Raw genomic sequence first — 26,686 nt, 5'->3', positions numbered from 1 at the left:
TGGCGGGCTCCCGGTGGGCGGCACGGCGGCGGCGGCGGTGAAGTCATCGTGGGGAGGGGCCCGCTTGCGGCGTTTGTGGGGGCTTCGGGGGCACCCAGTGGAGCAAGGGGGGGTCGGCGCCGTCGAGGAACCGGCGATGGGGGGCCGGCCCGTTTTCTGAGGGGTGGGCTCGGCGCTGGGGGCGGAGCCGCCGCTGGGTGGGGCACGCCTGGGGCGGGGACGGAGGCGGCAGGACGCCCGCGCCCTCGGCCGGCCCACAGTGAGGCGAGCGGGCAGCGGGGAGTAGGCGGCGGCCGGCCGGGCCGGGCCACGCGGCGGCGCTGCTCGGGCAGGTCGGGGCAGAGGCGCGGGGCGCCCGAGCGAGGACACCGCGGCCCCGCCTCCGCCCCGCCCCGCGCCCCGCCGGTCGGCGCCCGAGCTCGGAGCCGCAGCTGCAGCCGCAGCCGGAAACCGGGTCCGCGCGGCGGCCGCCGTCCCGGCCGAGCCGGGGCCCCGAAGCCGGAGCCGGAGCCGGGCGGGCCGCGGGGTCATGGCGGGGCCGCGGGGCGCGCTGCTGGCCTGGTGCCGCCGCCAGTGCGAGGGCTACCGCGGCGTGGAGATCCGCGACCTGAGCAGCTCCTTCCGGGACGGCCTGGCCTTCTGCGCCATCCTGCACCGGCACCGGCCCGACCTGCTGTGAGTGCGGGGCCCCGGCGGGCGGGCGGGCGGCGCGGGGCGGATCGGGGCCGCGACCGCCGCCCCCCTCAGTGACGCGAAGCTCGGGCGGCGCCAGGCGCCGCCCCCAAACGGGGAGACGCCGACCCCATCCCCTGACGGCCCCGGACGCCTTGCGGGTCCCTGAGACCCCGGCCGGGGCGCCCCTCCCCCATCCGGCCGTCCTGTCCCCGCCTGTGGGACCCGGAACCCGCCTCCCAGGCCGGTCCCTCCGCGAGGGGCATGGGCCCCGCCCACAGAGCGCTGATTTCCGCCTAGGATCACTGAACCCCTAAGCCTGGAACCTCTTTGAAGGGGTATTGAGCCCTCTTTGGGGCCCTGGGCCTCTCCTGCCCCAAACTCCTCTCCACGGGCGCGCCGGGCCGCCCTTCCCTGAGGCTGCCCACTCGGGGTGGCCCCTGGCTCCGGGTATCCAGGTGAACCCTCACTTCTCTGACCCCAAATGGGATCTCGTCTCCAGACACCAGCACAGTTCCCGGCACAGAGGCAACCTCGTTAACAGGTGTTGCTTGAATGGATGGGCAGACCCTGTGCTTTGCCCACGCCTTCCCAGTTAGGAGGCAGCCCTGGCTCTCGGGTGTGTGCTGGATGCCCCTGCTGCCCTCCTCCGTGGGGCACGCAGGTAGGGCACGCAAGAGGAGTCAGGACGGGGGATGTTGGGAAGACTCCTAGGATCCGATTGGCAGACACCAACCGGCTGCTGCAAGTTGTGAAATGGCCCCTTCCTGCCCAGAGCTGCCTGCCCAGTGAGGTTCTCGTGGGAAAATGCATTCAGACACCATAGAACAATTGACTTGGAGCCTCTGTCTTTGCTCTCTCTGCCTTGAGTCCTGGAACCTCCTTGCATTCATCCATTCATTCATTCATAAAACACTGGGTGAAAGTTTATCTGTTGCCATTCCTTGCACTTAAGGTCTCACCTGTGAATCAGGGAAAGGAGTCCTGATCCCTGCCCCTGTTGCCTGCAGCCCTCTTGCCGGGCACCCCCAGCCTGGCAGATGGAGGCTTTCTGTGTGCCTGTTCCACCTCCAGATTCGCACTGTCCAAGGGCGGCATGTGGGAGGGCTGCTTTTTCTTTTCTTTTTGTTTTTTTGCGATGGAGTCTCAAGTCTGTCACTCAGGCTGGAGTGCAATGGCTCACTGCAACCTCTGCCTCTCAGATTCAAGTGATTCTTCTGCCTCAGCCTCCTGAATAGCTGGGACTACAGGCACACACCACCGTGCCCAGCTAATTTGTGTACTTTTTTAAGTAGAGACAGGGTTTCACCATATTGGCCAGGCTGGTCTCAAACTCTTGACCTCAAGTGATCTGCCTGCCTCAGCCTCCCAAAGTGCTGGGATGACAGGTGGGAGCCACTGCCCATGTGGGAGGGCTTCTAAAGGATTGCCTCTGGATTCCATGGTATGGGTGCACCTGGTTTACCTGTATGTACCCTGTGTCTGTGGGTGGCGGCTTGGGCCCTGGAGGAGAGGATTTCAGGGCTGTGGATACAGAAGGGAACAAGATGAGGCGGTCATGTAGGTGGGCCGCTGCCCGCTGTGGGGCATGTGACACCCATACGAATGGAGGCACAAGGTTGATGCCTCATTGCCCAGGCTCGAGCAGGGGCTAGAAGGACAGAGGAAAAGGGCACCAGAGTTGTACCTGGTCATTGGAAGGGAGGGCCCCAGGGGTCTTCTATTCTGTCTGAGGGGCAGTAGTGAGGCAGGAAGCAGGGACAGTCCCATGTGGGAGGGGACCTGGGTGTGAAGTGAAGCCATTTGGTGGGCCTGAGCCTGTTGACATCAAAGTAAAGGCCGCCTGGTTTATATTCAGCTTCTCCATGTCTTAGGCACATGGCTCTTTCTGTCATTCTTTCTTTCTTTTTTTTTTTTTTTTCCGAGACGGAATTTTTGCTCTTGTTACCCAGGCTGGAGTGCAATGGCGCGATCTCGGCTCACCGCAACCTCCGCCTCCTGGGTTCAGGCAATTCTGCCTCAGCCTCCTGAGTAGCTGGGATTACAGGCACGCACCACCATGCCCAGCTGATTTTTTGTATTTTTTTTTTTTTTTTTTTTTTGAGACGGAGTTTCGCCCTTGTTACCCAGGCTGGAGTGCAATGGCGCGATCTCGGCTCACCGCAACCTCCGCCTCCTGGGCTCAGGCAATTCTCCTGCCTCAGCCTCCTGAGTAGCTGGGATTACAGGCACATGCCACCATGCCCAGCTAATTTTTTGCACTTTTAGTAGAGATGGGGTTTCACCATGTTGACCAGGATGGTCTCGATCTCTCGACCTCGTGATCCACCCGCCTTGGCCTCCCAAAGTGCTGGGATTACAGGCTTGAGCCACCGCGCCCAGCGATTTTTTGTATTTTTTTAGTAGAGACGGAGTTTCACCATGTTGACCAGGCTGGTCTCGATCTCTTGACCTCGTGATCCACCCGCCTCGGCCTCCCAAAGTGCTGGGATTACAGGCTTGAGCCACCGCGCCCGGCTCTTTCTTTCTTTTTTTTTTGAGATGGAGTCTCACTCTTGTTGCCCAGGCTGGAGTGCACGATTTTGGCAAACCGCAACCTCCACCTCCCGGTTCAAGCCATTTTCCTGCCTCAGCCTCCTGAGTAGCTAGGATTACAGGCACATGCCACCATGCCCAGCTAATTTGTTTTGTATTTTTTTTTAGTAGAGATGGGATTTCACCATGTTGGCCAGGCCAGTCTGGAATGCCTGACCTCGTAATCCTCCCATCTCAGCCTCCCGAAGTGCTGGGATTACAGGCGTGAGCCACTGCACCTGGTTGTTTTTGTTTTTGTTTTTTTTTTAGTCTCACTCTGTTGCCAGGCTGGAGCGCAGTGGCGCAATCTCAGCTCACTGCAGCCTCCGCCTCCCAGGTTCAAGCAATTCTCCTGCCTCAGCCTCCCTAGTAACTGGGATTATAGGCACACACCACCATGTCTGGCTAATTTTTGTATTTTTAGTAGACATGGGGTTTCACCATGTTGGCCAGGATGATCTCCATCTCCTGATCTCGTGATCCACCTGCCTCGGCCTCCCAAGGTGCTGGGATTACAGCATGAGCCACTGCGCCCAGCCACCCAGGCTGGAGTGCAATGGCAAGATCTCGGCTCACTGCAATGTCTGCCTCCTGTGTTCAAGCGATTCTCTTGTCTCAGCCTCCCAAGTAGCTGGGATTATAGGCTCACACTACCATGCCTGGCGAATTTTTGTAGATTTTAGTAGAGATGGGTTTCACCATGTTGGCCAGGCTGGTCTCGAACTCCTGACCTCAGGTGATCCTCCTGCCTTGGCCTCCTAAAGTGCTGCGATTACAGGCGTGAGCCACAGCGCCCGGCCCAGCCATGTGGCTTTTAAGCAAGGGAGGGCTGTCGGTGGAAAAAGTGTGCAGGGGAGGATGGCTCCCCTCCTGAGATCCAGAATCATGTCCACGGAATCAGTTGCAACATTGCCAGCCCGTTGCACAGGAGAGACGCTGAGGTCCACATAATGTATAGGGAAGGCCTCAGTGGTGGGTTGGGAGGATCTCCGTGAGAGTAGAGGTGGCCTACGGTGAGGGCAAGAATCATCTCCTAAAGTGGTTCAGGCTTCTGGGGCTGTGGGACCTGCCTCGGTTAACCCAGAGTTGGCCAGGGCTCTGCTGGGGTGAGGGTTGTGGGGGCTGGGCCATCCCTCGGCACCACCCGAAATCCAGACAGGCTTAAGCTCCTCTGAGGGCAAGGACCATGTGGGTTTCATTTCTGTGTCCTTCATCTTCCCCAGAGCCGAGTAGAACTCCTTGGGCCTCTGAAAACTCTCAGAAAATATATGTGTTACCAAAACACAGATGTTAATTAGGGACAGAGAATGGGGGTGGGAGAAGTTGGAAGAAAACCTGCAGGATCCTGGAGTTTCTTACAGTTTTCACACTGTTTTCAGCATTGATTCATTCAACAAACATTGACTGAGCGTCTTCTAAATTTGGGGAGCTGTGTAGGGAGTTGGGAGCACAGAGTGGGCAGAATGTGACCCCAGCCTTCTAGGAACACTGCTGGGGTGACCGAAATAAATGGCTGAGACAAGTTGCTTTTGTCTCATTTGGTCTTGGATCAAGCCTGTGTTGGGGGCTGGGTACCACTGTGTGTGTGTGTGGTGTGGGGGGTGTGTGTGTGTGGTGTGGGGGGTGTGTGTGGTGTGTGTGGTGTTCCCTCGCTCTGTTGTGGTGGCACAGACTGGACTGGACCGGGAGACTGAGGTTTTGAGTGGTGAAACAGCTTGCTAAGGTCGGTCGAACTCTGAGGCAGTGGCAGAAAAGCGGAGCTAGGGAGACAGCCCAGGGGAGAAGGCAGCGGGCTGCTCAGAGTGGCGGAAGGGAGCTGGTGCTCAGACATACTCACCTTCCCTCTCCCTGCTCCACCTAGCCCTGGGGCACCAGATTCCTTCTGGGGGTCCTCAAGCGACTCTTTCCTGCCCAGGGTTCACAGTCCCTGGCCCCTGCCTGGAAAAGTGTTGGGGGCAGGAGGAGGGGGCTGTGCTTGCCCAGCTCCCTCTTCTCTTCCAGGCCTGCCCTTTACCAAGCTGGGACTCCACCCCGGCTCTCCATCAGCCTGGGAGGTGGCACTAGTGCTTTCCCTGATTTGCAGATGGGACAATGAATGCTGGAAGGACAAGCTGATCCCCCCAGCTCCAGGGTCACATGGGAATTCAGCCCTCAGAGGCGGCATGGCCTGCCCATGTCTCTGCCCGCCTGTCTCTGGCAGTCAGGGCTGCTGTTTTCAGCCATAGAAGGGCAAGGCTGTACGGTGCACCCAGAAGGCTGCTGGGAAGGAAGACTGAGCTGCCTCTGCTGGTTTCAGTGGCCTGGAGTGGGGAGGGAGGAGGGGGATAAATAAAGCCTGCAGGCCAGCCAGCTGTCCTGTGCGGGGGGCCCCCCACACAGGCTCTGCCGCCTCTCACCTGTCCCAGTTTAGAAACGAGAGAATCCCTCAATGTTTCCCCAGTGGAAGCTGCCCCAGGAGTGGCGCAGCAGGGCCAAGCAGCTGTTCTGTGCCAGCAGCTCCCAAGTCGTGCATTTCCGCTCTGCTTCAAACTTGCTCTTCTATTCGTGGCCGCATTAAGAAAAATGTTTATGTGCAGGCTGGACCGGGTTGGGATTCAGCAAGTTGGTGTGGCTTCTCCGAGTCTGTGACACACCTGTAGGGGCCTGTGAGCAGTGGGAGTACCCGACATGTGGATTCCCAGGGCTGCTGGCTTCTTTTCTCTAGGCCTCAGGGCCCTCATCTGTAAAATGAGATAAATTCCTGCCAGACAGAGTTGCTATGAAAAGAAAGTAAATGAGACAGAGGAGCCCAGCACCGCGCCCTAGGTGAGGTCACATGCTGGTCTTAGTTGTGTCTTTGCCTGGGACTCCAGAGGTGGCTTCCTGGAGAGAGGGAAGGGATCTTAAGCTTGAAAGCTTGGGCTTGAGCCCCGCCCCTTCCCAGTGATTTCCCAGCCTCTGCTTGGATGCCTCCAGGGCCCGTGAGCTCATGCTGTGCCCTGCCCTGGCAGCTCCAGCTCTAGCAGCAAGTGTTTGCTGCCTCAGTTTCCCTCAGTATTCCACAGACTCCCCCCAGCAACCCTGCTGAGGCTGATGCTGGCTGGGATGAGGCTTCTCTGTTCAGCTCCTTTCTAACTCTGATCCCGCTCCATTCCCCAGTCACCTTCCCTCCTGACCAATCCTTCTGCCTTTGCCTCTTGCAGAGATTTTGATTCGCTTTCCAAGGACAATGTTTTCGAGAATAACCGTTTGGTAAGTTCCCGGATAGATGGGAGCCCAAGAGGGCTGTGTGTGTGTGTATGTGTGTGTGTGTGTGTGTGGGGGGGTGTATGTGTGGTGTGTGGCATGTGTGGTGTGCATGTGGTATATGTGTGTGGTGTTTGTGTGGTATGTGGTGTGTATGGTGTATGTATGATCTGTGTGTGGTGTTTATGGTGCATGTGTAGTATGTGTGGTGCACGTGTGTGTGTGTGGTGTGTGTGGTATATGGTGTGTGTGGTGTTTGTGTGGTATGTGTGTGGCGTGTGTGGTACATGTGTGGTGTATGTGGTGTGTGTGGTGTGTGTGGTGTGTGTATAGTGTGTGTGGTGTTTATGTGTGTGTGGTGCATGTGGTGTATGGTGTGTGTGTGGTGCATGTGTGGTGTATGTGGTGTGTGGTGTTTGTGTGGTATGTGTGTGGTGTGTGTGGTACGTGGTATGTGTGGTGTATGATGTGTGTGTGGTGTGTGTGTGGTGCATGTGTGGTGTATGTGGTGTGCATGTGGTGTGTAGTGTGTGTGTTGTGTGTGCGTGGTGTGTGTGGTGTTTGGTGTGGCGTGTGTGGTGTTTGTGTGTGTGGTGTGTATGGTGTTTGTGTGTGGTGTGTGTGTGGTGTGTGTATAGTGTGTGTGGTGTTTGTGTGTGTGTGGTGCATGTGGTGTATGGTATGTGTGTGGTGTGTGGTGCATGTGTGGTGTATGTGGTGTGTGTGGTGTGTGTATAGTGTGTGTGGTGTTTGTGTGTGTGTGGTGCATGTGGTGTATGGTGTGTGTGTGGTGTGTGGTGCATGTGTGGTGTATGTGGTGTGTGGTGTTTGTGTGGTATGTGTGTGGTGTGTGTGGTACGTGGTATGTGTGGTGTATGATGTGTGTGTGGTGTGTGTGTGGTGCATGTGTGGTGTATGTGGTGTGCATGTGGTGTGTAGTGTGTGTGTTGTGTGTGCGTGGTGTGTGTGGTGTTTGGTGTGGCGTGTGTGGTGTTTGTGTGTGTGGTGTGTATGGTGTTTGTGTGTGGTGTGTGTGTGGTGTGTGTATGTGTGTGTGTGTTTGGTGGGGAGGGCAGGGGTCTTGCAGGGTGGCTGCCCTTGTACACCAGCCCTGGCTACACCTCTCCCCACCCTCAGCTTCCCGCCAGCCCCTCATGCATGGAACACCAGGCTTCCCCTTTCTCCCGGCAGTTGTGTGGCGCTTGGGTGGGATTAATGCTGAGGGGAGCCCACAGCCACCCCATCCCACTTCGGGGAGCTGCGCCTAGGCTGAGGGGTCGCCCCCTAATGCTGCCTCCTGCTCGGCTTCCTCTTCCTGCTGTGACTGGTCCCACCCTTGCCCCTGTCCCCACCCCAGGCCTTTGAAGTGGCTGAGAAGGAGCTGGGGATCCCTGCTCTCCTGGACCCCAATGACATGGTCTCCATGAGCATCCCTGACTGCCTCAGCATCATGACCTATGTGTCCCAGTATTACCACCACTTCTCCAGTCCTGGCCAAGGTGAGAGGGGGGCTCAGCAGTTCATTCAGGCTGGCCTGGGGTTGGCCCTGGGGATGTCTGATGTTTGCTACTGGTTTTCTGAGTTGCAAACAGGCAGCTGAGGAGTGTATCACTCATTTACTTATTCATTCACCCATTGAAACATTTTTTTTTTTTTGAGACAGAGTTTGTTTCTTTTTTTTTTTTTTTTTAACTTCCACATCCTGGGTTCAAGCGTTTTTCTTGCCTCAGCCTCCTGAGTAACTGGGATTACGGACATGTGCCACCATGCCCGGCTAATTTTGTATTCTTTTTAGTAGAGATGGGATTTCTCCATGTTGGTTGTGTTGGTCTCGAACTCTCAACCTCTGGTGATCTGCCCTCCTCAGCCTCCTGAAGTGCTGGGATTACAGGTGTGAGCCACGGTGCCCAGACATTTTTTAGGAGATGGAGTTTTGCTCTTGTCCAGTCTGGAGTGCAATGGCACGATCTCAGCTCGCTTGCAACCTCCTTCTGGGTTCAAGTGATTCTCCTGCCTCAGCCTCCTGAGTAGCTGGGATTAGGGGCACTGGCCACCACACCCAGCTAATTTTTGTATTTTTAGTAGAGATGGGGTTTCACCCATGTTGGCCAGGCTGGTCTTGAACTCCTGACCTCAGGTGATCCACCTGCCTTGGCCTCACAAAGTGCCGGGATTACAGATATGTGAGCCACTGTGCCTGGCCTGAACTATTTCTTGAGTAAAAGAGCTCTGTGCTGGGCTCTGGGGGTGCAGCTGTGAATGTAATCACTGCTAAAGTCCTATGGGGGAGACAGACACCAAACACATCCACCAGAAGATGAGCACAATCACGTCAGAGGAGGCAGCAGGTGGAGTTCATCTGCCGTACAGGGTTCACCTCCCTGGCACCCACCCTCACTTCCTGTTTGTAGACACTTCCTTGGGTTTTACTGTGGCGGAGAAGTAAGTGGCCCTGCCTGGGGAGGCTGCTGTGCTGTCTTCCACAGGCGACTGAGAGCCGAGAGGCTGGGCAGCTGGGGATGTGGGGAACAGGAGTTGTGGGGGCTACAAGGTGATCTTGGTTCTGAGCGAGCATCTCTATGCAAGAACCTCTCTTGGGGGCAGTTGAGCCTCCGCTTCTGCAGAGATGAAATGGACCCAGAGAGGAGAAGCAAGGAGCTCAAGATCACACAGCAGAAAAACTGAACAGCTGGGTTGAGAATCCAGGTGTCCTGAATCCTATACTGGGTTCCCGCTGCCCCTGGGTCTCAGTAGAACCTGTTTCAGCCCCTCCCTCTTGCCTCTGCTCTCTGGCTAGACAGTCCTGGCCCAACCTTTTATTTTTTTTTTGAGACAGTTTCACTCTTGTTGCTCAGGCTGGAGTGCAGTGGCGCAATCTCAGCTCACTGCAACCTTGGCATCCTGGATTCAAGTGATTCTCCTGCCTCAGCCTCCCAAGTAGCTGAGATTACAGGCATGCACCACCATGTTCAGCTAATTTTGTATTTTTTTGTAGAGACGGGGTTTCTCTGTGTTGGTCAGGCTGGTCTCGAACTCCCAACCTCAGGTTATCTGCCTGCCTTGGCCTCCCAAAGTGCTGGGATTACAGGCTGGAGTGCAATGGTGTGATCTCAGCTCACTGCAACCTCCACCTCCTGGGTTCAAGTGATTACCCTGCCTCAGCCTCCCAAGTGGCTGGGACTATAGGCGTGTGCCATCATGCCCAGCTAATTTATTTTTTTTTTGTATTTTAGTAGAGACATGTTTCACCATGTTGGCCAAGATGGTCTTGAACATCTGACCTTGTGATCTGCCTGCCCCAGTCTCCCAAGTGCTGGGGGTTATAGACATGAGCACGGAGCCCAGCCTCTTTTGTTACCCAGGCTGGAGTGCAATGGGGGCAATCTTGGCTCACTGCAACCTCTGCCTCCTGGGTTCAGGCAATTCTCCTGCCTCAGCCTCCTGAGTAGCTGGGATTACAGGCACGCGCCACCATACCCAGCTAATCTTTGTATTTTTAGTAGAGACGGGGTTTCACCATGTTGACCAGGATGGTCTTGATTTCTTGACCTCGTGATCCACCCGCCTCGGCCTCCCAAAGTGCTGGGATTACAGATGTGAGTCACTGCACCCAGCTAAGATTAGCATTCTTTTACTTCTTATTTTATTGATCGGCGTTTAGCTGGCTTCCTTAGAATCACAATTCAGCCTTAGCTTGCAGAGTCTTCTTTGTGGTCAAACCTGAATCTCTCTACTGAACTCTTTCTGGGACTCTGTGGGATGGGTGGAGTGTGGGTGGCCCTTGGTGGTACCCAGCTCATTTCCTGGCCCTCCCTGGGCAGCCTGGTGGGCAGGGGCAGCCCTGGTGGGCCCAGCTCATTGTGCTGAGTGTGTGCACAAGCACTGCCTTGCCCCGCAGGGATTCTCACTGATAAAGGTACAGTTTGTGGCAGATAGTCCCTTCTCTGTTATGTTGCCTGTATTTTCAACCTCGCAATGTATTTTCATACCTTCTCTAATAAATCTGCCTTTTCTAATTAAAAAAAGGTACAGTTTGTGCCTTTCATACAACTTGCCCCCTAAATGCAAACCGTTTTTACCCCATCTGCTGCTTGAGCAAAGAAAACGGTGATGTGTTCCAACTCTGGAGGCAGAGCTGGCTGTTGGACTCCACAGATGGTCCTGTACTGCACTTTCTGGGCAAGTGGAGGCCTTTCAAGAGTGACTTTGACTAGCCTTGACTTTTTACCAGACTGGGTAACTTTGGAGCCTGCCCCTGGCTGAGATGTCGCAGTGCTGTACTGGGTGTTCAGCTGTGCCACCACGCTCAGGGGATGCCTGTGACCCTGGGCACTGTAGAGGGACCCTGCCCTGGAGGAGCTGCAGCCTGGTCAGAGAGCCAGGGTATGAGTGGAAGAAGCCCAGCAGTTGTGGGAAATCGGAACGGCGTTGGGGGAGTAAGGTCAGAATGAAGTCCAGCTTCTTCATGTGGCTTCTGAGGGCCTCTCCCCAGTCAGCTGGAGCCACTCCCGCCACCAACCATAGTGTTGCTGAATTTCTTTCTTTCTTTCTTTCTTTCTTTTTTTTTTTGAGACAGAGTCTTGCTCGGTCTCCCAGGCTGGAGTGCAGTGGCGTGATCTCGGCTCAGTGTAACCTCCGCCTTCCCGGTTCAAGCGATTCTCCTGCCTTAGTCTCCCGAGTAGCTGTGATTATAGTGGCGCACCACCACGCCTGGCTAATTTTTGTATTTTTGGTAGAGACGGGGTTTCACCATGTTGGCCATGCTGGTTCTGAACTCCTGACCTCAAGTGATCCACCCACCTTAGCTTCCCAAAGTGCTGGAATCATAGGTGTGAGCCACCGCGCCTGGCCAGTGTTGTTGAATTTCTTGTGCTGCTTTGAATACATCTTATTCCTTCACTGCCAAGCCTTTCTTTTTGCTGATCTTCCTGCCCCAGACACTGTGTTCTGTTCTACTGCTTCCTACCCACTGGCAGATTTTTTCCTGCTCATTCTCCACTTGATCTTAGCCAAAAGGCTGAGAAGCGATTTTTCCTGCTCATTCTCTAATTTTGACATTTTGCCTCCTTCAAGCAGTCTGCCCTGATATGCCAGGTGCTGTTATAACCCTCTGCCTCTTGGTGAATGTGGTTAGATTGTCTTCATTACTCATCTTTCTTACTCTGCAGACCACCTCTGTCTCTTTTTTTTTTCTGAGACGGGGTCTCACTCTATTGCCCAGGCTGGAGTGCAGTGGTGCAATCACAGCCCACTGCAACCTCCGCCTCCCTTGTTCAAGCAATCTTCCCATCTCAGCCTCCTGAGTAGGTGGAACCACAGGTGTGTGCCACCATGCCCAGCTAATTTTTTGTGTGTTTTTTGTAGAGACAGAGTGTGGCCATGTTGGCTAGGCTGGTAGGCTGGTCTGGAACTCCTGACCTCAGGGCATCTGCCTGCCTCGGCCTCCCAGGGTGCTGAGATTGCAGGTGTGGGCCACTGCGCCCAGCCTAAGGAGCTGAGTCTTAGAGGAACCCGGGGTGGGCGGGTTTGTTATGGTGAAGGGCATGCAGGCTGGATTCTGGCACCCCATACCCACTTGAGGATAGGAAGGGCGGTTCCTTGTCAATCCCCAGGACGCAGCCCCTTTCCTGAGCCGTCAGGCCAGCACCATGTGGATCCTTTATTTTCCTTTCCTTCAACCCCTCTACCCTGGTGGCAGGGAAGCTGCTGGTGCGGCCACACACGGATGCTGTGTTCTGTGATCATACTGTTGCACCATTGTTCAGCTTGGCTCTGTGCAGTAGCAGTCACTGTCCACATTTGATGGAGCTTCAGTGAGGCTCAGTGGCTTGCTCTCAGCATTTGGCTTAAAACTGGAGGTGCGGTGGCTCACACCTATAATCCCAGCACTTTGGGAGGCTGAGGTGGATATATCACCTGAGGTCAGGGGTTCAAGACCAGCCTGACCAACATGGAGAAACCCCATCTCTACTAAAAATACAAAATGAGCCAGGCGTGATGGCACATGCCTATAATCCCAGGTACTCGGGAGGCTGAGGCAGGAGAATCACTTGAACCCAGGAGGCGGAGGTTGTGGTGAGCCAGGATCGTGCCATTGCACTCCAGCCTGGGTAGCAAGAGTAACAGTCTGTCTCAAAAAACAAAAAACAAAACTGGAGGTATCCTTGGGCCCGTGTGAATCGGGAGCCAGCTCCTGTCCACTGCATTAGGTGGTCTGCCTCAAGGTGATGGTTGTACATCTCAAATCTTCGGCCAGACTGGGGCCTCCTGGGACTCCAGGATCTCCAGCTGCTTCAGGCCCCTTTCCCATCTCTTGGCAGCCGGTATCTCACCACCCAGAAAGGGTCTGGCACCCTGTTCCCCACCGTCTGTAGCACCCACTCCAGCAGAACCAGAAGATGTGGCTGAGGTAGGCAGATGCCTGGGGAGGTGGGAGGCCTGGGGGTGGAGGGGGCGAGTTATGTGGACAAATGTCATTGCAGTGATGGTCATGTGGGGAAGTTACCCCTGACGGTGTTCAGAGGGTGTTTGTTTATTCTCTGTCATTGCCACATTGGCTTTGGGAATGGGGTCTCCTTGGCTGGGGCAGTGAGGCATGGGTCAGGGGGCCAGCCCCGTTCTATAGGCAGGGAGCCCTACCTCCTTCTCCAGGGCTTGGGTGGGGTCAGGAGATGCCAGCTCTGGCAAGGCGAGAGAGGAGGGTCTAGAATGCTGACTTCACCATCATGGGACTCTCAGGAGTGACACATGCAGTAAAGCAGAGATTCCCCTTGATTCCTCTGGAGACAGCTTTAAACTTCCTGGCTTGATTTCCTTTCATCCTCCACAACCCAGGGAGATCAGCATTATGGGCCCTGATGTGCAGATGAGGAAACAGGCTCAGTGAGATTTAGGCATTTGTCCAAGGTTACACAGCAAGAAAGTGGGGGCCACACTGCCAGTCACCTGTTTGAAGGGTTTAGAGGAAGTGACATCAGCCCTTCACATCTGGACAGCACTTTACAGTGTGGAAAGGTCCTTCCCCTCCAGCTCCCATCTGCTCCTTACTGGAGGGAGCTAGCCCCAGAGGGGTGTCCCGTGAGGGTACATGGGGCTGAAGCTGGTGGCGGTTGTCTAGTTTCATTCTGCACGTGAGACCCAAGCCCAGACTTAAGCGGCTTGCTCAGATTCACTGTGCTTGGACAAAGAGAACCTGGGATTTAAATCCTGGCAGTTCTAAGAGAGAACAGCGAAGGCAGCTCTGGGCCTAGGAGGATGGTAACCCATCAGCGGGGCTACCCAAAGGGGAGGGGTGAGGGGGCAGGAGCAGCCAGGGGAAGGGCCTGCACAGCCAGGAGCTGCCTTCTTTGGGGGAGGGAAGCCTCAGAAACTGGAAGTCAGGATTTTTGTATTTCCACGTTGGCTCAGTGACCTTGAACAAGGCTTTCCCTGTTTCTGGGCTTTTGCTTCCTCATCTGGGAGACAGTGGCAGCCTCCTGCCCTCTGCTCTTCCCGGGGCCTGATGAGGTCGATTTCCCACATGAAGCCTGGTGCACACTTGAGTGAACAGGATAGCTGGTGACCGTGTCCCGCTCCCAACCTCCTCACGTCGTTCCTTGCAGGGCGAGGAGCTCTCCTCAGGCAGCCTGTCGGAGCAGGGCACCGGCCAGACCCCCAGCAGCACGTGCGCGGCCTGCCATCAGCATGTGCACCTGGTGCAGCGCCACCTGGCTGAGGGCAGGCTGTACCACCGCCACTGCTTCCGGTGAGTGGCCGGGGCCTCCCTTTACCCCAAAACCAGGGAGGGGGCTACCATGGGTCAGCACACAGAGCGCGCCAAGGCACCTTACCTGGCCCTTCGCGCCAGAGCACCTGGCTTATCCCCATTTTACTGATGAGCAAACCAAAGCTTAGTGAAGGAAAAAGGATTCACTCAGCCACATGATTTGAGACAGAAACAGGGTTAGAGCACGAGTTCTCCTCCCAGCGCCCACGCTCTTTGAGGATAACTACTGGATAATGATGGAGGAGCACCTTAAAAGCCATGTGTACTTTAAAAGCCCTGAAAATTAGCCAGGCGTGGTGGTGTGCGCCTCTAATCCCAGCTACTTGGGAGGCTGAGGCAGGAGAATTGCTCGAACCTGGGAGGTGGAGGTTGCAGTGAGCTGAGATCGCGCCATTGCACTCCATCCTGGGCAACAGGGTGAGACCCCGATTCAAAAAAAAAAATGCCAGGTGCAGTGGCTCATGCCTATAATCCTAGCACTTTGGGAGGCCAAGGCGGGCAGATCACAAAGACAGGAGTTTGAGACCAGCCTGACCAACATGGTGAAACCCCGTCACTACTAAAAATACAAAAATTAGCCAGGTGTAGTGGCGCATGCCTGTAATCCCACCTATTCAGGAGGCTGAGGCAGGAGAATTGAGCCTAGGAGGCGGAGGTTGCAGTGAGCTGAGATCATGCTCCTACACTAAAAGCTGGTGACAGAGACTTCATCTGGAAAAAAAAATTTTTTTTTTCTTTTAAGATGGGTCTCACTATGTTGCCCAGGCTTGTCTCAACCTCCTGGGCTCAGTGATCTTTCTGTGTCAGCCTCCCAGGTAATTGGGACTACAGGCACGTGCCACCCTGCCTTGCTTGGAGTTTTAAAAAATTACATTAACAACTTGCTTTAAGTGTATGGCTTCCAAGGGAAGCCAGATTTTAAGAGAGTGGTGTAAGCGCCAAGGAAAGTACAAAGACTTAGAAAATTCATGGAAATATTTTATATATTTTGAAAAAGAAACCAAAGGAGGAAATTAAACAGTCAAGGGAAGCCGTCCCCTGAGTGGCCGCATGTACCTGATCTGGTTGAGTGTGCCCCTGAGTTGGGGGCAGCTGGCTCTGGAACCCCAGGACCTGATTGCAGAATTGGGGTGTCATGGGGAAAACTCTTGAGGAGGGAATGGACTGTACTGACACAGTCACATCTGGCCACCAGGGCAGTGTTTTAGAAACTTTTTACAGGCCGGGCTGGATGTGTTGGCTCATGCCTATAATCCCAGCATGGTCCTGAGGTCAGGAGTTTGAGACCAACCTGACCAACATGGAGAAACCCTGTCTCTACTAAAAATACAAAATTAGCTGGGCATGGTGGCACATACCTGTAGTTCCAGCTACTTGAGAGGCTGAGGCAAGAGAATCGCTTGAACCTGGGCGGCAGAGGTTGCGGTGAGCCGAGGTTGTGCCACTGCACTCCAGCCTGGGCAACAAGAGTGACACTCTGTCTCAAAAAAACAAAACAAACAAACAGAACAAAACAAAAAAATTAGCCAGGCGTGGTGGCAGGCGCCTGTAGTCCCAGCTACTCAGGAGGCTGTGGCAGGAGAATTGCTTAAACCTGAGAGGTGGAGGTTGCAGTGAGCCGAGGTCATGCCATTGCACTCCAGCCTGGGCAACAAGACAGACTCCATGTCAAAACAGCAACAACAACAACAACAAAAACCAAAACACAAAACACCACCTGATTGGGTAAAAGCCACGGCTTTATTTTCTTGAGCCAGTCCTGGATGCAGCCATCTACTGGATGCCACCTCTTGGGGGGACCTTTGCTTCTTCCTCTTGCAGCATAAACTCAAGGCATGTTTCACAATTTCTGTTGCCGATTTCATGTGATTTTATTGTTCCACTCTGCTTCTGACAGTTAACTGTATTCTTTGTCCTCTGGGAAGTCTAGGGTTGGAGCCAGGAGCTTGGCTGGCAATTGGGAGGAGGGAAGGGAGGGAGCAAGCTTGGCTGCGGCTGGAGGGGCGGCCAGTGCCTGGTCCCAGCTACCTGGCCAAGTGAACCCCTGTCCTGTCCCCTGGCAGGTGTCGGCGGTGCTCCAGCACTCTGCTCCCCGGGGCTTACAAGAATGGGCCCGAGGAGGGCACCTTTGTGTGTGCAGAACACTGTGCCAGGCTGGGCCCAGGGGTGCGATCGGGGACCAGGCCTGGGTCCTTCCCACAGCCAAAGCAGCAGCACCAGCAGCAACTCATGGAAGATGCCAAGGATGCTCCAGGAGGCGGCCCCAGCTCCAGTGCACCTGCAGGGGCTGAGGCAGATGGACCCAAGGCCAGTCCTGGCGCCCGGCCCCAGATCCCTACCAAGCCCCGGGTTCCTGGCAAACCTCAGGAGCTGGCCAGCCCTCCTGCTGGCCGCCCCACCCCTGCCCCCAGGAAGGCCTCCGAGAGCACAGCCCCAGCACCCCCAACGCCCCGGCCCCGCTCCAGTCTGCAGCAGGAGAACCCGGCGGAGCAGGCCAGCAGCAGCAGCAGCAGCCTGATGAATGGTGAGCAGGGTCCAGTGGGGGCAGGGTGCACTGGGTGACAGTGCACGATCTGTTGAAAAGTCTGCCGGTCTGGGAGTGTTTGTGGGCCCCTCTCCGTCTGTGCTACTGTGTGCTGTGCTGTGCTGGGCCTCCCTGTGTCTCTGAGGTGATTATTATTGTTATTTATTGAGACTGAGTTTTGCCCTTGTTGTCCATGCTGGAGCGCAATGGTGCGATCTCAGCTCACTGCAACCTCTGCTTCCCGGTTCAAGCAATTCTCCTGCCTCAGCCTACCGAGTAGCTGGGATTACAGGCATGCACCATCACACCTGGTTGGTTTTGTATTTTTTTTTTTTTTTTTTTTTTTAGTAGAGACGGGGTTTTTCCATGTTGGTCAGGTTGGTCTTGAACTCCTGACTTCAGGTGATTGCCTGCCTTGGCCTCCTAAAGTGCTGGAATTACAGGCATAAGCCACTGTGCCTGATCCTTACTTTTTTTTTTTTTTTTTTTGAGATGGAGTCTCTCTGTCATCCAAGCTGGAGTACAATGGCATGATCTTGGCTCACTGCAACCTCCACCTCCCAGGTTCAAGCAATTCTCCTGCCTCAGCCTCTGGATTAGCGGGGACGACAGGTGCACACCACCATTCCTGGCTAATTTTTTTTTTTTTTTGAAACGGAGTTTCGCTCTTGTTACCCAGGCTGGAGTGCAATGGCGCGATCTCGGCTCACCGCAACCTCCGCCTCCTGGGTTCAAGCAATTCTCCTGCCTCAGCCTCCTAAGTAGCTGGGATTACAGGCACGCGCCACCACGCCCAGCTAGTTTTTTGTATTTTTAGTAGAGACGGGGTTTCACTATGTTGACCAGGATGGTCTCGATCTCTCGACCTCGTGATCCACCTGCCTCGGCCTCCCACAGTGCTGGGATTACAGGCTTGAGCCACCGTGCCCGGCCCTGGCTAATTTTTGTATTTTTTGGTAGAGATGGGTTTTCGCCACATTGGCCAGTCTGGTCTCGAACTCCTGACCTCAGGTGATCCGTTGCCTCGGCCTCCCAAAGTGCTAGGATTACAGGTGTGAGCCACCACACCCAGCCTGTTTCTGAGGTTATTAATTGCTGCAGCAGATGCCGAGTTCCTGCACCCTCGCCGTCCTCTGTTCTCCATGCTGGGATGGTGCAAACAGAACACATCCAGGCCCCCAGCCCTGCACTGCCTCCCTGCACGTGCCTTTGTGCTCGCTCTTTTCCATCTGTCTGTGGGCTTTAGTTTCAGGGTGTATAGGAAGTGCCACTCCGCATGTGCCTGTGTGTCCCCGAGGTCTCTGGGACTTTGCACATTGGTGTCCTTCCTGTGTGTCCTGGCCCATCCACAGGCACACTGCAGGTGACCTCCATGCCCAGCCTCTATGCTTGTCCTGCAAGAGGAGAGCTCAGGGGCTTGGGGGAGAGCAGAGGGGTCAGGTGGGCCCCTGAGCCAGTGTGAGCTGCAGTGGAGACCCCTGGCCCATCCTGTGGGCGCATTCTCCCCCAGCCCCACACTGTAGAATGCTCCCAGATGACCTCCCTGGGTTTCCATGAGCTTGTAGGATTGAGACTCCTTGTAACCCCAGTTGTTCTGGGCAGCCCTTATCATTCCATTAGGGAAGGCATTGGTCACGGGGAGACTCCCAGAGTTACCCTGTGACTTGCACCGGAACATTCTGTTCGTTCAGCTCTTGTGGAGGCTGGATCTGAGCTGGGGACACAGATAACTGTTCAGGCCTATTTGTGCCTTCAGGGTGCTCCTAGCGTCAGGTTGGAGACAGGCACAGACAGGGGGTTTCAGTAGTGTGTGAAAATCTTGTTAAGAGGGAAGGAGGGGAGCAGGGGCTGTTGTGGGATTCACGGGGACTGCCAGGCGGAGGCGGCTCCTGGGCTGAATTGAGATGATGTTTCTTGCCCACGTTGGGGAGGTGGCTGAGGGGATTTGGGTTTCCTCTTCTCAAATGAAATGCAAATAGCCTGGCCTTGACCCCTGACTGTTCTCAGTCATGGTACTTATCTAATCTCCGGGGGCTGGGCTGGGAGGTGCGAGGGTGCAGGAGGAAGGCGAGCACTCCTGGGGCGGTAGGTGCGGTGGCTGGCTCCCTGGGTGCCCACCTCCTGCTACCCATGAAGGCCTGGCTCACTCTCCTTTCCCATCTAGGAAGACTGCACGAACCGCCTGTCCCCAAGCCGAGGGGGACACCGAAGCCATCCGAGGGGTATGTCAATTCCTGAAAGGCTTTCCTGCTTCGGAGGCCCTGGTGGTGGGAATCGGGGTACTCTGGGGCCTGGTGCGTGGAAAGGCTTCCTGTGGATGGGCAGGGTGGGGCTGAGGAGGGGAAGGAGAGCTGGGCCCATAGCCCCCTCTACTGAGGCTTATCCCAGGATTCCTGTGGCCAGCACCTGGCCCCTTCTCAGGTCCCTCCTCCTGTAGGCAGTGCCGGGTGCGAGCAGCCACCTCTGGGACCTGTCTCCTCTCCAGGCTCCTTTGCCCTGTAATGTGGGCGGCCGAGGCTTGATTATAGAGTTGATTTGAGGCTTAGCAGCAGAGTATAGAAAGACCTGGAAAAGGCCAGATGCGGTGGCTAATGCCTAATCCCAGCACTTTGGGAGGCTCGGGCAGGCGGATCACCTGAGGTCAGGAGTTTAAGACCAGCTCGACCAACATGGAGAAACCCTGTCTCTATTAAAAATACAAAATTAGCCGGGCATGGTGGTGGGTGCCTGTAATCCCAGCTACTCAGGAGGCTGAGGCAGGAGAATCGCTTGTACCCGGGAGGCTGAGGTTGCGATGAGCCGAGATCGCGGCATTACACTCCAGCCTGGGCAACAAGAGCGAAACTCCATTTCAAAAAAAAAGAAAGACCTGGAAAAGCTCAGCTGTTGTACCTGTCCCTCAGGTCCTACGGCACAGGACTCTGCTTCCCTGGAGGACATCTACTTCAGCTATTATTTGGGGGCCATGCTTCCCCCATGTGGTCGGTCTGTGGAGAGCGCGGTGGGCCACGGCTGTGCCGGTTGCTAACGTTTACTGGTTTACTGATTCCCTGGCACTCAGCAGATGCCCCACTACCCCGCCCAGTGCTGGACTCGGTACCTCACTGCCTCCTTACACTGACGCTGTGAGACAAGGATTATAATCCACCCCTTGGAGCGGAAGGGGAGACTGATACAGAGAGGACAGGTGGCTTTCCCAGGTTACATGGGTTGTAGATGGCAGAGCCCCTGGTCGATCCTTTCCTGGGCTGGGTTAACAGTGGCTCTGTGACTTGAAGGTCTACCTTCTCTGGGCCTCAAGGGCTGTGACTGTAGCAGTCCATTTCAGACTGGCCCTGTGGGGCTGGGGGTGGAAGAAGGGAAATGACTGTTTCTCATCCACCTCCTTTGAAGTGGACTCAAAACTGTCCAGAGAGAGAAGGAAGCTGACCTGTTGCCTCTGCTAATGGTTTCTGCTGCCTCCTGCCTTCCCGCAGGACACCAGCCCCCAGGAAGGACCCCCCTTGGATCACGCTGGTGCAGGCAGAACCAAAGAAGAAACCAGCCCCACTTCCCCCAAGCAGCAGCCCTGGGCCGCCAAGCCAGGACAGCAGGCAGGTGGAGAATGGAGGCACCGAGGCGGTGGCCCAGCCCAGCCCAGTGGCCAGCCTGGAGCCCAAACCCTATAACCCCTTTGAGGACGAGGAGAATGAGGAGGAAGAGGCTCCATCTGCACCCGACCTGGCTCCCAGCCCTGCCCTGGCCCACCCAGAGTCCACCCCCAAGTCTCTGCACCCCTGGTACGGCATCACGCCTACCAGCAGCCCCAAGACAAAGAAGCGCCCTGCGCCCCGCGCTCCTAGCGCATCCCCACTGGGTGAGTGGCTTTCCTGGAGCTCTCCTGACAGTCAGAACTCGGAGTGGAGGGGTGGCAGCTTAGCCCAGGCCTGGGGAGGGGGTGTGGTGAGGTGGAGCCTCCCAGGGCAGGCACCACGTGTTTCATGGGTGTCCTCTCATTTAATCCTAGAGCAAACCTGTGGGTAGGTATCGTCACCCCCACTTTGCAGGTGAGGAGACTGAGGCACAGAGAGGCTAAGTAGTTTAAGTAGTTTGCCTAAAGCCTCTTGGTGCTTAAGCGGTAGAGGCAGGACTTGAACCCAGGGAGTCCGGCCCGAGTCTGTCTCTTCACCCTTCCTGACATACTCATTAAGTGTGCTGTCCAGTGGTGTGCTCAGTGCAGCAAGAGGCTCACAGCACAAGGGAAGGGCTTGCTCTAATCCTGCCCAATGCCGTCACTGTCACTGTGGTTGCCAAGTGACTTGGGCTCTCACCTGGGCATGTGTGATCAGGTGTAATGCTCTGAGCTGGTCCGTCCCTAAGTGTGTCTGCAGTCCCCCATGTGATGTGGCGGCTCAGCTCCAGGCTGCTGGGCCTCCTCTGGCCAGATCTTCCCAACTCACCCAGGCATGCTGGAGGTTTTGGCCCTTGCCTTCACCTCGGCTGGGTCTGCCCACCTCTGAGAGCTCCGTGGGACCCCCTCAGACAGTAGGGCAAGAGCATACCAGAGCTGGCAGAGGCAGGTGCTCAGCCCTGGGACCCAGCTGAGCCTGGCCTGTCTGAGCGGAGGCGGTGGGCAGCTTCGGGGCACAGCAGGGGAGTGTGGGCTCTGGAGTCAGACGCAGTGCTTTTAATCCCAGCCCTTGCTGGGGCGAGCGCCCTCTCCTCTCTGAGCCTGTTCCCTCATCTGGAAAATGCAGATGATGTGTTTGGAAGCATCATGTCCATCAGCCACGAGAAGATAAATTGGTGCCTGGCAGCACCTGACCCAGAGCTGGTGGCTGCGAGGGCTGCCTGCTCCTCTCCTCCTCCGCACTGCAGATTGGAGCAGAGGAGGGGCCGCCTCGCTTCCTCTGGCTTTCCCAAGGTGGTTTTGCTGTGGGTGCCCTCAAGCACGCGAGGGGCTGTGACGAGCGTGGGGAAGTGGAAGCAGTGGGCAGAACGCAAGGCGGGTGGGATGGACTTGGGTGGCAGGATCACTTCATGACTTTGTGCTGCCGGGCGTTTGCTGTTCCCTGGGCCTTGGCCCCGTCTCATGTGGAGGGCTTGGGTTTCCAGGGCTGCCTGGAGCTCTGTTGAAAGTGGAGCCTGGGGGTGGGGCTGGAAGCCCAGTGGTGCTCCCCTTGTGAGGTGTCCTGGTGCTCATCTGCACAGCTCTCCACGCCTCCCGCCTCTCGCACTCGGAGCCACCCTCGGCCACACCATCACCAGCGCTCAGCGTGGAGAGCCTGTCGTCCGAGAGCTCCAGCCGGACTGCGGGTGGGGAGCTTCTAGAGCCACCGGCCGTGCCCAAGAGCTCCTCAGAGCCTGCTGTCCATGTCCCTGGCACCCCTGGAAACCCTGCCGGCCTCTCGGCCAACTCCTCCCTGGCCTCCTCTGAGGAGCTAGTGCAGCCCAGAGTGGAACAGATGCCTCAGGCCAGCCCAGGCCTTGCTCCCAGGACCAGGGCCAGCCCAGGGCCCCAGCTGGCCAAGCCTTGCAGTGGTGCCACCCCAACGCCTCTCTTGTTGGTTGGAGAAAGGAGCCCTATGCCTTGCCCTGGAAGCTTGTCCCCACAGCTGCAGGTAAAGGTGAGTGCCCCTCACCCTCACTAAAAGTGGCACCCTTTCTAGTGGATGCGGGTCTGGTCTCAGGGCAGAAATGCCCGGGGCCTTTTCTGTTTTTGCGGGCTCCTGACTTCCTGAGTGGCCTTGGCCAGTCTGCCCATTGCCCACTCTGTCCATTGAGGCCCAGACCCATCTGTCCATCCTTCCATCCGTCTGCCAGAGCTCCCACCATCTGTCCACCTGTCCACACGCACAGACTTCCAGGTCTTACGTACCAGGACCCCTGTTCGCCTCCCATCCCCCACACTGGCCTATTTGGGTTTTGTTCACCAGCCACCAATCATCCCATTTCGTCTGTCCCCTCTTCCGTTTGCTCAGACTCTACCGATGCCAGACCCTGGGCAGAGCTGGATTAAAACCCTGCCCTGGCTGGATGCGGTGACTCATACCTGTAATCCCAGCACTTTAGGAGGCCAAGGCAGGTGGATCACTTGAGGCTAGGAGTTTGAGACCAGTGTGGCCAACATGGTGAAACCTCATCTCCACTAAAAATAGAAAAATTGGCCAGGCATGGTGTGCACGCCTGTAATCCCAGCTACTTGAGAGGCTGAGGCAGGAGAATTGCTTGAACCTAGGAGGTGGAGGTTGCAGTGAGCTGAGATGGGCCACAACAGTGTAAGACTCTTTCTCACACACACACAAAAAGACCCTGTCTTTGGACTCCAGGGCCTCACGATCTGCTCAGGGACGTAAGTGTAATGGTTGTTTTAGAAGGTGACCTAGGGTAGAGCACAGAGGGGAGGGGACAACTCCCTTCTGCAGAGACCTAGGTCTCCCTGCCATAGAACAGGGAAGCTGGGGTCTCTGAATACCTCCCGTGTGCATCGCTGCCTGGGCCCCAGAGGCCCTGCGGACATGGTGGTCCCTGTCCTCAAGGCACTCCCAGCCAGGTCAGGAGGAGGTGCTATAATGACCACGCTGCTGCCTGGAGATTTTTTTTTTTTTTTAGATGGAGTCTTGCTCTGTTGCCCAGGCTGGAGTGTGTGTGATCTGGCTGGGCACCTGTCCAGGCTGCTTCTGAGCCAGATATGCTGTGGGCTTGTTTCTCAACCCCATGCTGAGAACCTGGAGATTGCCGGGGTTCAGGACTTTCCTCCAGGCACCCAGTTCATGAGGGGCCTCTCTTGTAGCCACAGCCCCTTTGGACACCCCTGCGCTCTGCAGGCCTCTGAGCTCCCAAAGCTCATCTGGCCCCGGTTGAAGGGTGGCAGGATAGCCCTTAGGGGTCGTGGCCTGACCTTGCCCATGTGCCTCAGGCATCATTGAACCTTCCCCTGGCTCCAGCAAGAGCCTTTTGGGTACCGATTCTGGCTCTGCCTCCCACCTGCTGTGTCCTTGAGCAGGCCCCATCTTCTGGGCCTGGGGCTCCCACAGACAGTGAGGGGCTGGGCGGCACCACGTGTCCCGAGTGCTCAGAAGACCCCCTGGCTCCTTGGTGGTGGAGGGCGGGGGTGGGTCAGCTTCAGATTCTCCTGTTTCGTGTCCTGGGCTCCGTGAAGATTGGTCTGAAGTTCTGGGGCTAAGAAAAGGCTGAAAAACCTTGGAGGGACTCGGAGGCTTTGAGCTACTTGGCTCTGCCAGCCCCTCTGGGTGTGTCCAGAGGGAGGGAGCAGAACCCCAGGTGTACCTCCTTGTGGGGAACCCCTCTGTCCCACCGTCGCCTCAGGATTAGGAGAGAATTTCAGAGGCAGTGGGGGCCTTAGGGTGCCACCCTGGCTCATTGGGTGGGTGCTGCCCTGTGGGAGCCAGGCCCTGCCTCCTTGCTGTGCCCAGGCATGGGCCCCAGCACCCTCCCTGCTTCAGAAACCCCAGAGCAGCTCCCATCCCGAAAGCCTCTCTCCCTGGGCTGGAGCTGCCCCCGCTTTGCAGCTGCCGAGAGAAAGCGGGGTCAGCGCTCCTTGGAGCACCCCAGGTCTCAGGTGAGGCCTCGGTAAGGGGCTCACGGTGACGCCTTTTAACAATGAGCCGGAAAGAGTGGTTGGGAAACAGGGATACTGCCCATTTAAGGTTCTGACCCCTACCCCTCAATGCTAGATGGCTGCCCAGGCCCTGAAACAGACAGATTCTCATCCTAGCTTGGGCTCATGGGAAATGTGTGGCCTTGGGCAAATGACTTAACCTCTCTGAACTTGAGTTTACCCAGCTGTGAAATGGGCATTATAGTACCCACTTTGCTGGGTGGTTGCTACTTAGAATTACACAAGAATGTATAAAAAGGCCAAGTGTGGTAATCGCAGCACTTTGGAAGGCCAAGGCAGGAGGATCACTTGAGCCCAGGAGTTTGAGACCAGCCTGAGCAAAAAGTGAGACCCCAACTCTACAGAAAATACAAAAGATTAGCCAGGCGTGGTGGTGTCAGCCTGTAGTCCCAGCTTCTTGAGAGGCTGAGCTGGGAGGATCGCTTGAGCCCCAGGAGCCTGAGGCTGCAGTGGAGCTGCCATCGCGCCATGGCTGCACACCAGCCTGGTGACAGAGTGAGACTGTCTCAAAAAAGTGTAAAAAGTGTCCAGTGTTGCCGGGCGCAGTGGCTCATGCCTGTAATCTCAGCACTTTGGGAGGCTGAGACAGGTGGATCATGAGGTCAGGAGATTGAGACCATCCTGGATAACATGGTGAAACCCCGTCTCTACTAATAATACAAAAAATTAGCCAGGTGTGGTGGTAGTTGCCTGTAGTCCCAGCTATTCAGGGTGCAGAGGCAGGAGAATTGCTTGAATCCTGAAGGCAGAGGTCGCAGTGAGCCAAGATTGTGCCATTGCACTCCAGCCTGGGCAAAAAGAATGAAACTCCATCTCAAAAAAAAAAAAAAAAAGTGTCTAGTGTGGTAACCCACATGCGGGAAGAGCTCTGGAAATGGAAATGGAAATGTTTGTTGAATGAATGAGTGCATCAGAGACGGAATTCGAGGAGCCTGTCTCTTTGCCTGGGTCCTGCTGGCCCTGGAGTCCTGGCCTGCTTTCCATGCTCCCAAATACCAGGCTCCTGGGGTCTCATGTGCCCTCTTCCCAGACTCACCCTCTGTCCTGTCTCCTTGCCTTTAGTCCTCCTGCAAGGAGAATCCTTTTAACCGGAAGCCATCACCTGCAGCGTCCCCAGCCACAAAGAAGGCCACCAAGGGATCCAAGCCAGTGAGGCCACCTGCCCCAGGACACGGCTTTCCGCTCATCAAACGCAAGGTACCAGCTGGAAGCCCTCAGAGCCCTGGCTGGCCTGGGCTGGCACCCCCGACTCCGCAGCTGCAGTCTTTCCCTGGGACTCTAGGGAGGCTGGTTGGCTGGGCGACTGCCCTCAGATGCTCAAGAGGGCGCTCTTGGCTGACTGGAAGGTCTAACTTACAGCCGGGAGGGATTTGGAGCAGATCAGCCCTTCTCCACCAAAAGCAGTGGGTGGTGCGTTTAATATGTTACTAACAAGTTCAAGTATCAAGCACTCGTGATACACTGCCACTTAAAGAGATTAGAGTGTTCTCAAGTTTATCTCTGTAATAGGGTCACTCTCACTGACGTGATACTCTTTCTGGAGTGGCAGAGAGGAGGCGTTTCCGTGAAGGGCAGGGACTCATGCCATCTGTGGTGTGTCTGTTGGTGCTGGGACCAGAGGCATGCAGGGTTGTGGCTGTCCCCACGCTGGCCCCCTCCCTCCCCACACTGGGACCCTGCCTCCTTACCACGCTGGCATCGGGAGCAGGGCCTGGGACCTGGAGCCTGCAGTGGCCAATGCTGGCCAGAGAAGAGGGCAAGGCTCCTGGCAGCAGGCAGGCGGGGGTGGGGGGGGGCACAGCTGGCCATCAGGTGACTGGGTGCTGTTGGGCAGGTCCAGGCTGACCAGTACATCCCTGAGGAGGACATCCATGGAGAGATGGACACCATTGAGCGCCGGCTGGATGCCCTAGAGCACCGTGGGGTGCTGCTGGAGGAGAAGCTGCGAGGCGGCATGAATGGTGGGGAGCGGCTGGCAGGGCGGCTGGGTGGGGCTGGGGCAGGAGCCTCTATTCCCCTGGGGAACTGAGCCGGGCATGTCGGCCAGCCCTGGCCTCAGTGGGTGTCTGGCTTCCAGAGGGCCATGAGGACGGCATGCTGGTGGACTGGTTCAAGCTTATCCACGAGAAGCACCTACTGGTGCGGCGAGAGTCTGAGCTCATCTACATGTGAGTCCCCCAGCCCATGGCATCCCTCTCTGGAACCCCCTGACCCTCTTTCCTTCATCAGTAACAGCACAGGGCAGGGCAGGGCAGCCCAGCCCCAGGCAGAATCTCGGCTCACTGCAACCTCTGCCTCTTGGTTC

The 26,686-nt window shown here is 56.3% G+C and overlaps 1 protein-coding gene across 3 annotated transcripts in view; it reads left to right on the top strand.

The window, feature by feature from the left end:
• Nucleotides 1–275: 275 nt before the first annotated feature.
• MICALL1 (MICAL like 1) overlaps nt 276–26,686 on the top strand; it is a 34,392-nt gene continuing 7,981 nt past the window's right edge. Inside the window, exons 1-12 of one of the 3 annotated variants that reach the window (XR_012515433.1) lie at nt 276–675; nt 6,429–6,477; nt 7,829–7,970; nt 12,792–12,880; nt 14,073–14,215; nt 16,300–16,760; nt 18,925–18,982; nt 20,237–20,616; nt 21,951–22,366; nt 25,444–25,578; nt 26,216–26,342; nt 26,459–26,549. Coding sequence is in view for 2 of the 3 variants with exons in the window: in XM_039463092.2 (XP_039319026.1) it covers nt 530–675; nt 6,429–6,477; nt 7,829–7,970; nt 12,792–12,880; nt 14,073–14,215; nt 16,300–16,760; nt 18,925–18,982; nt 20,237–20,616; nt 21,951–22,366; nt 25,444–25,578; nt 26,216–26,342; nt 26,459–26,549 (2,237 nt within the window). In the remaining variant the exon portion in view is untranslated. The remainder of the gene's footprint in view (nt 676–6,428; nt 6,478–7,828; nt 7,971–12,791; nt 12,881–14,072; nt 14,216–16,299; nt 16,761–18,924; nt 18,983–20,236; nt 20,617–21,950; nt 22,367–25,443; nt 25,579–26,215; nt 26,343–26,458; nt 26,550–26,686) is intronic. The other 2 variants (XM_039463093.2, XM_039463092.2) reach the window with 2 other exon arrangements.

Source organism: Saimiri boliviensis, chromosome 21 (assembly GCF_048565385.1).
Source record: "Saimiri boliviensis isolate mSaiBol1 chromosome 21, mSaiBol1.pri, whole genome shotgun sequence".
Lineage (NCBI taxonomy): Eukaryota > Metazoa > Chordata > Mammalia > Primates > Cebidae > Saimiri > Saimiri boliviensis.
The sequence above is the reverse complement of the archived record's forward strand: the minus strand, read 5'-3'. Positions and strand labels throughout refer to the sequence as shown.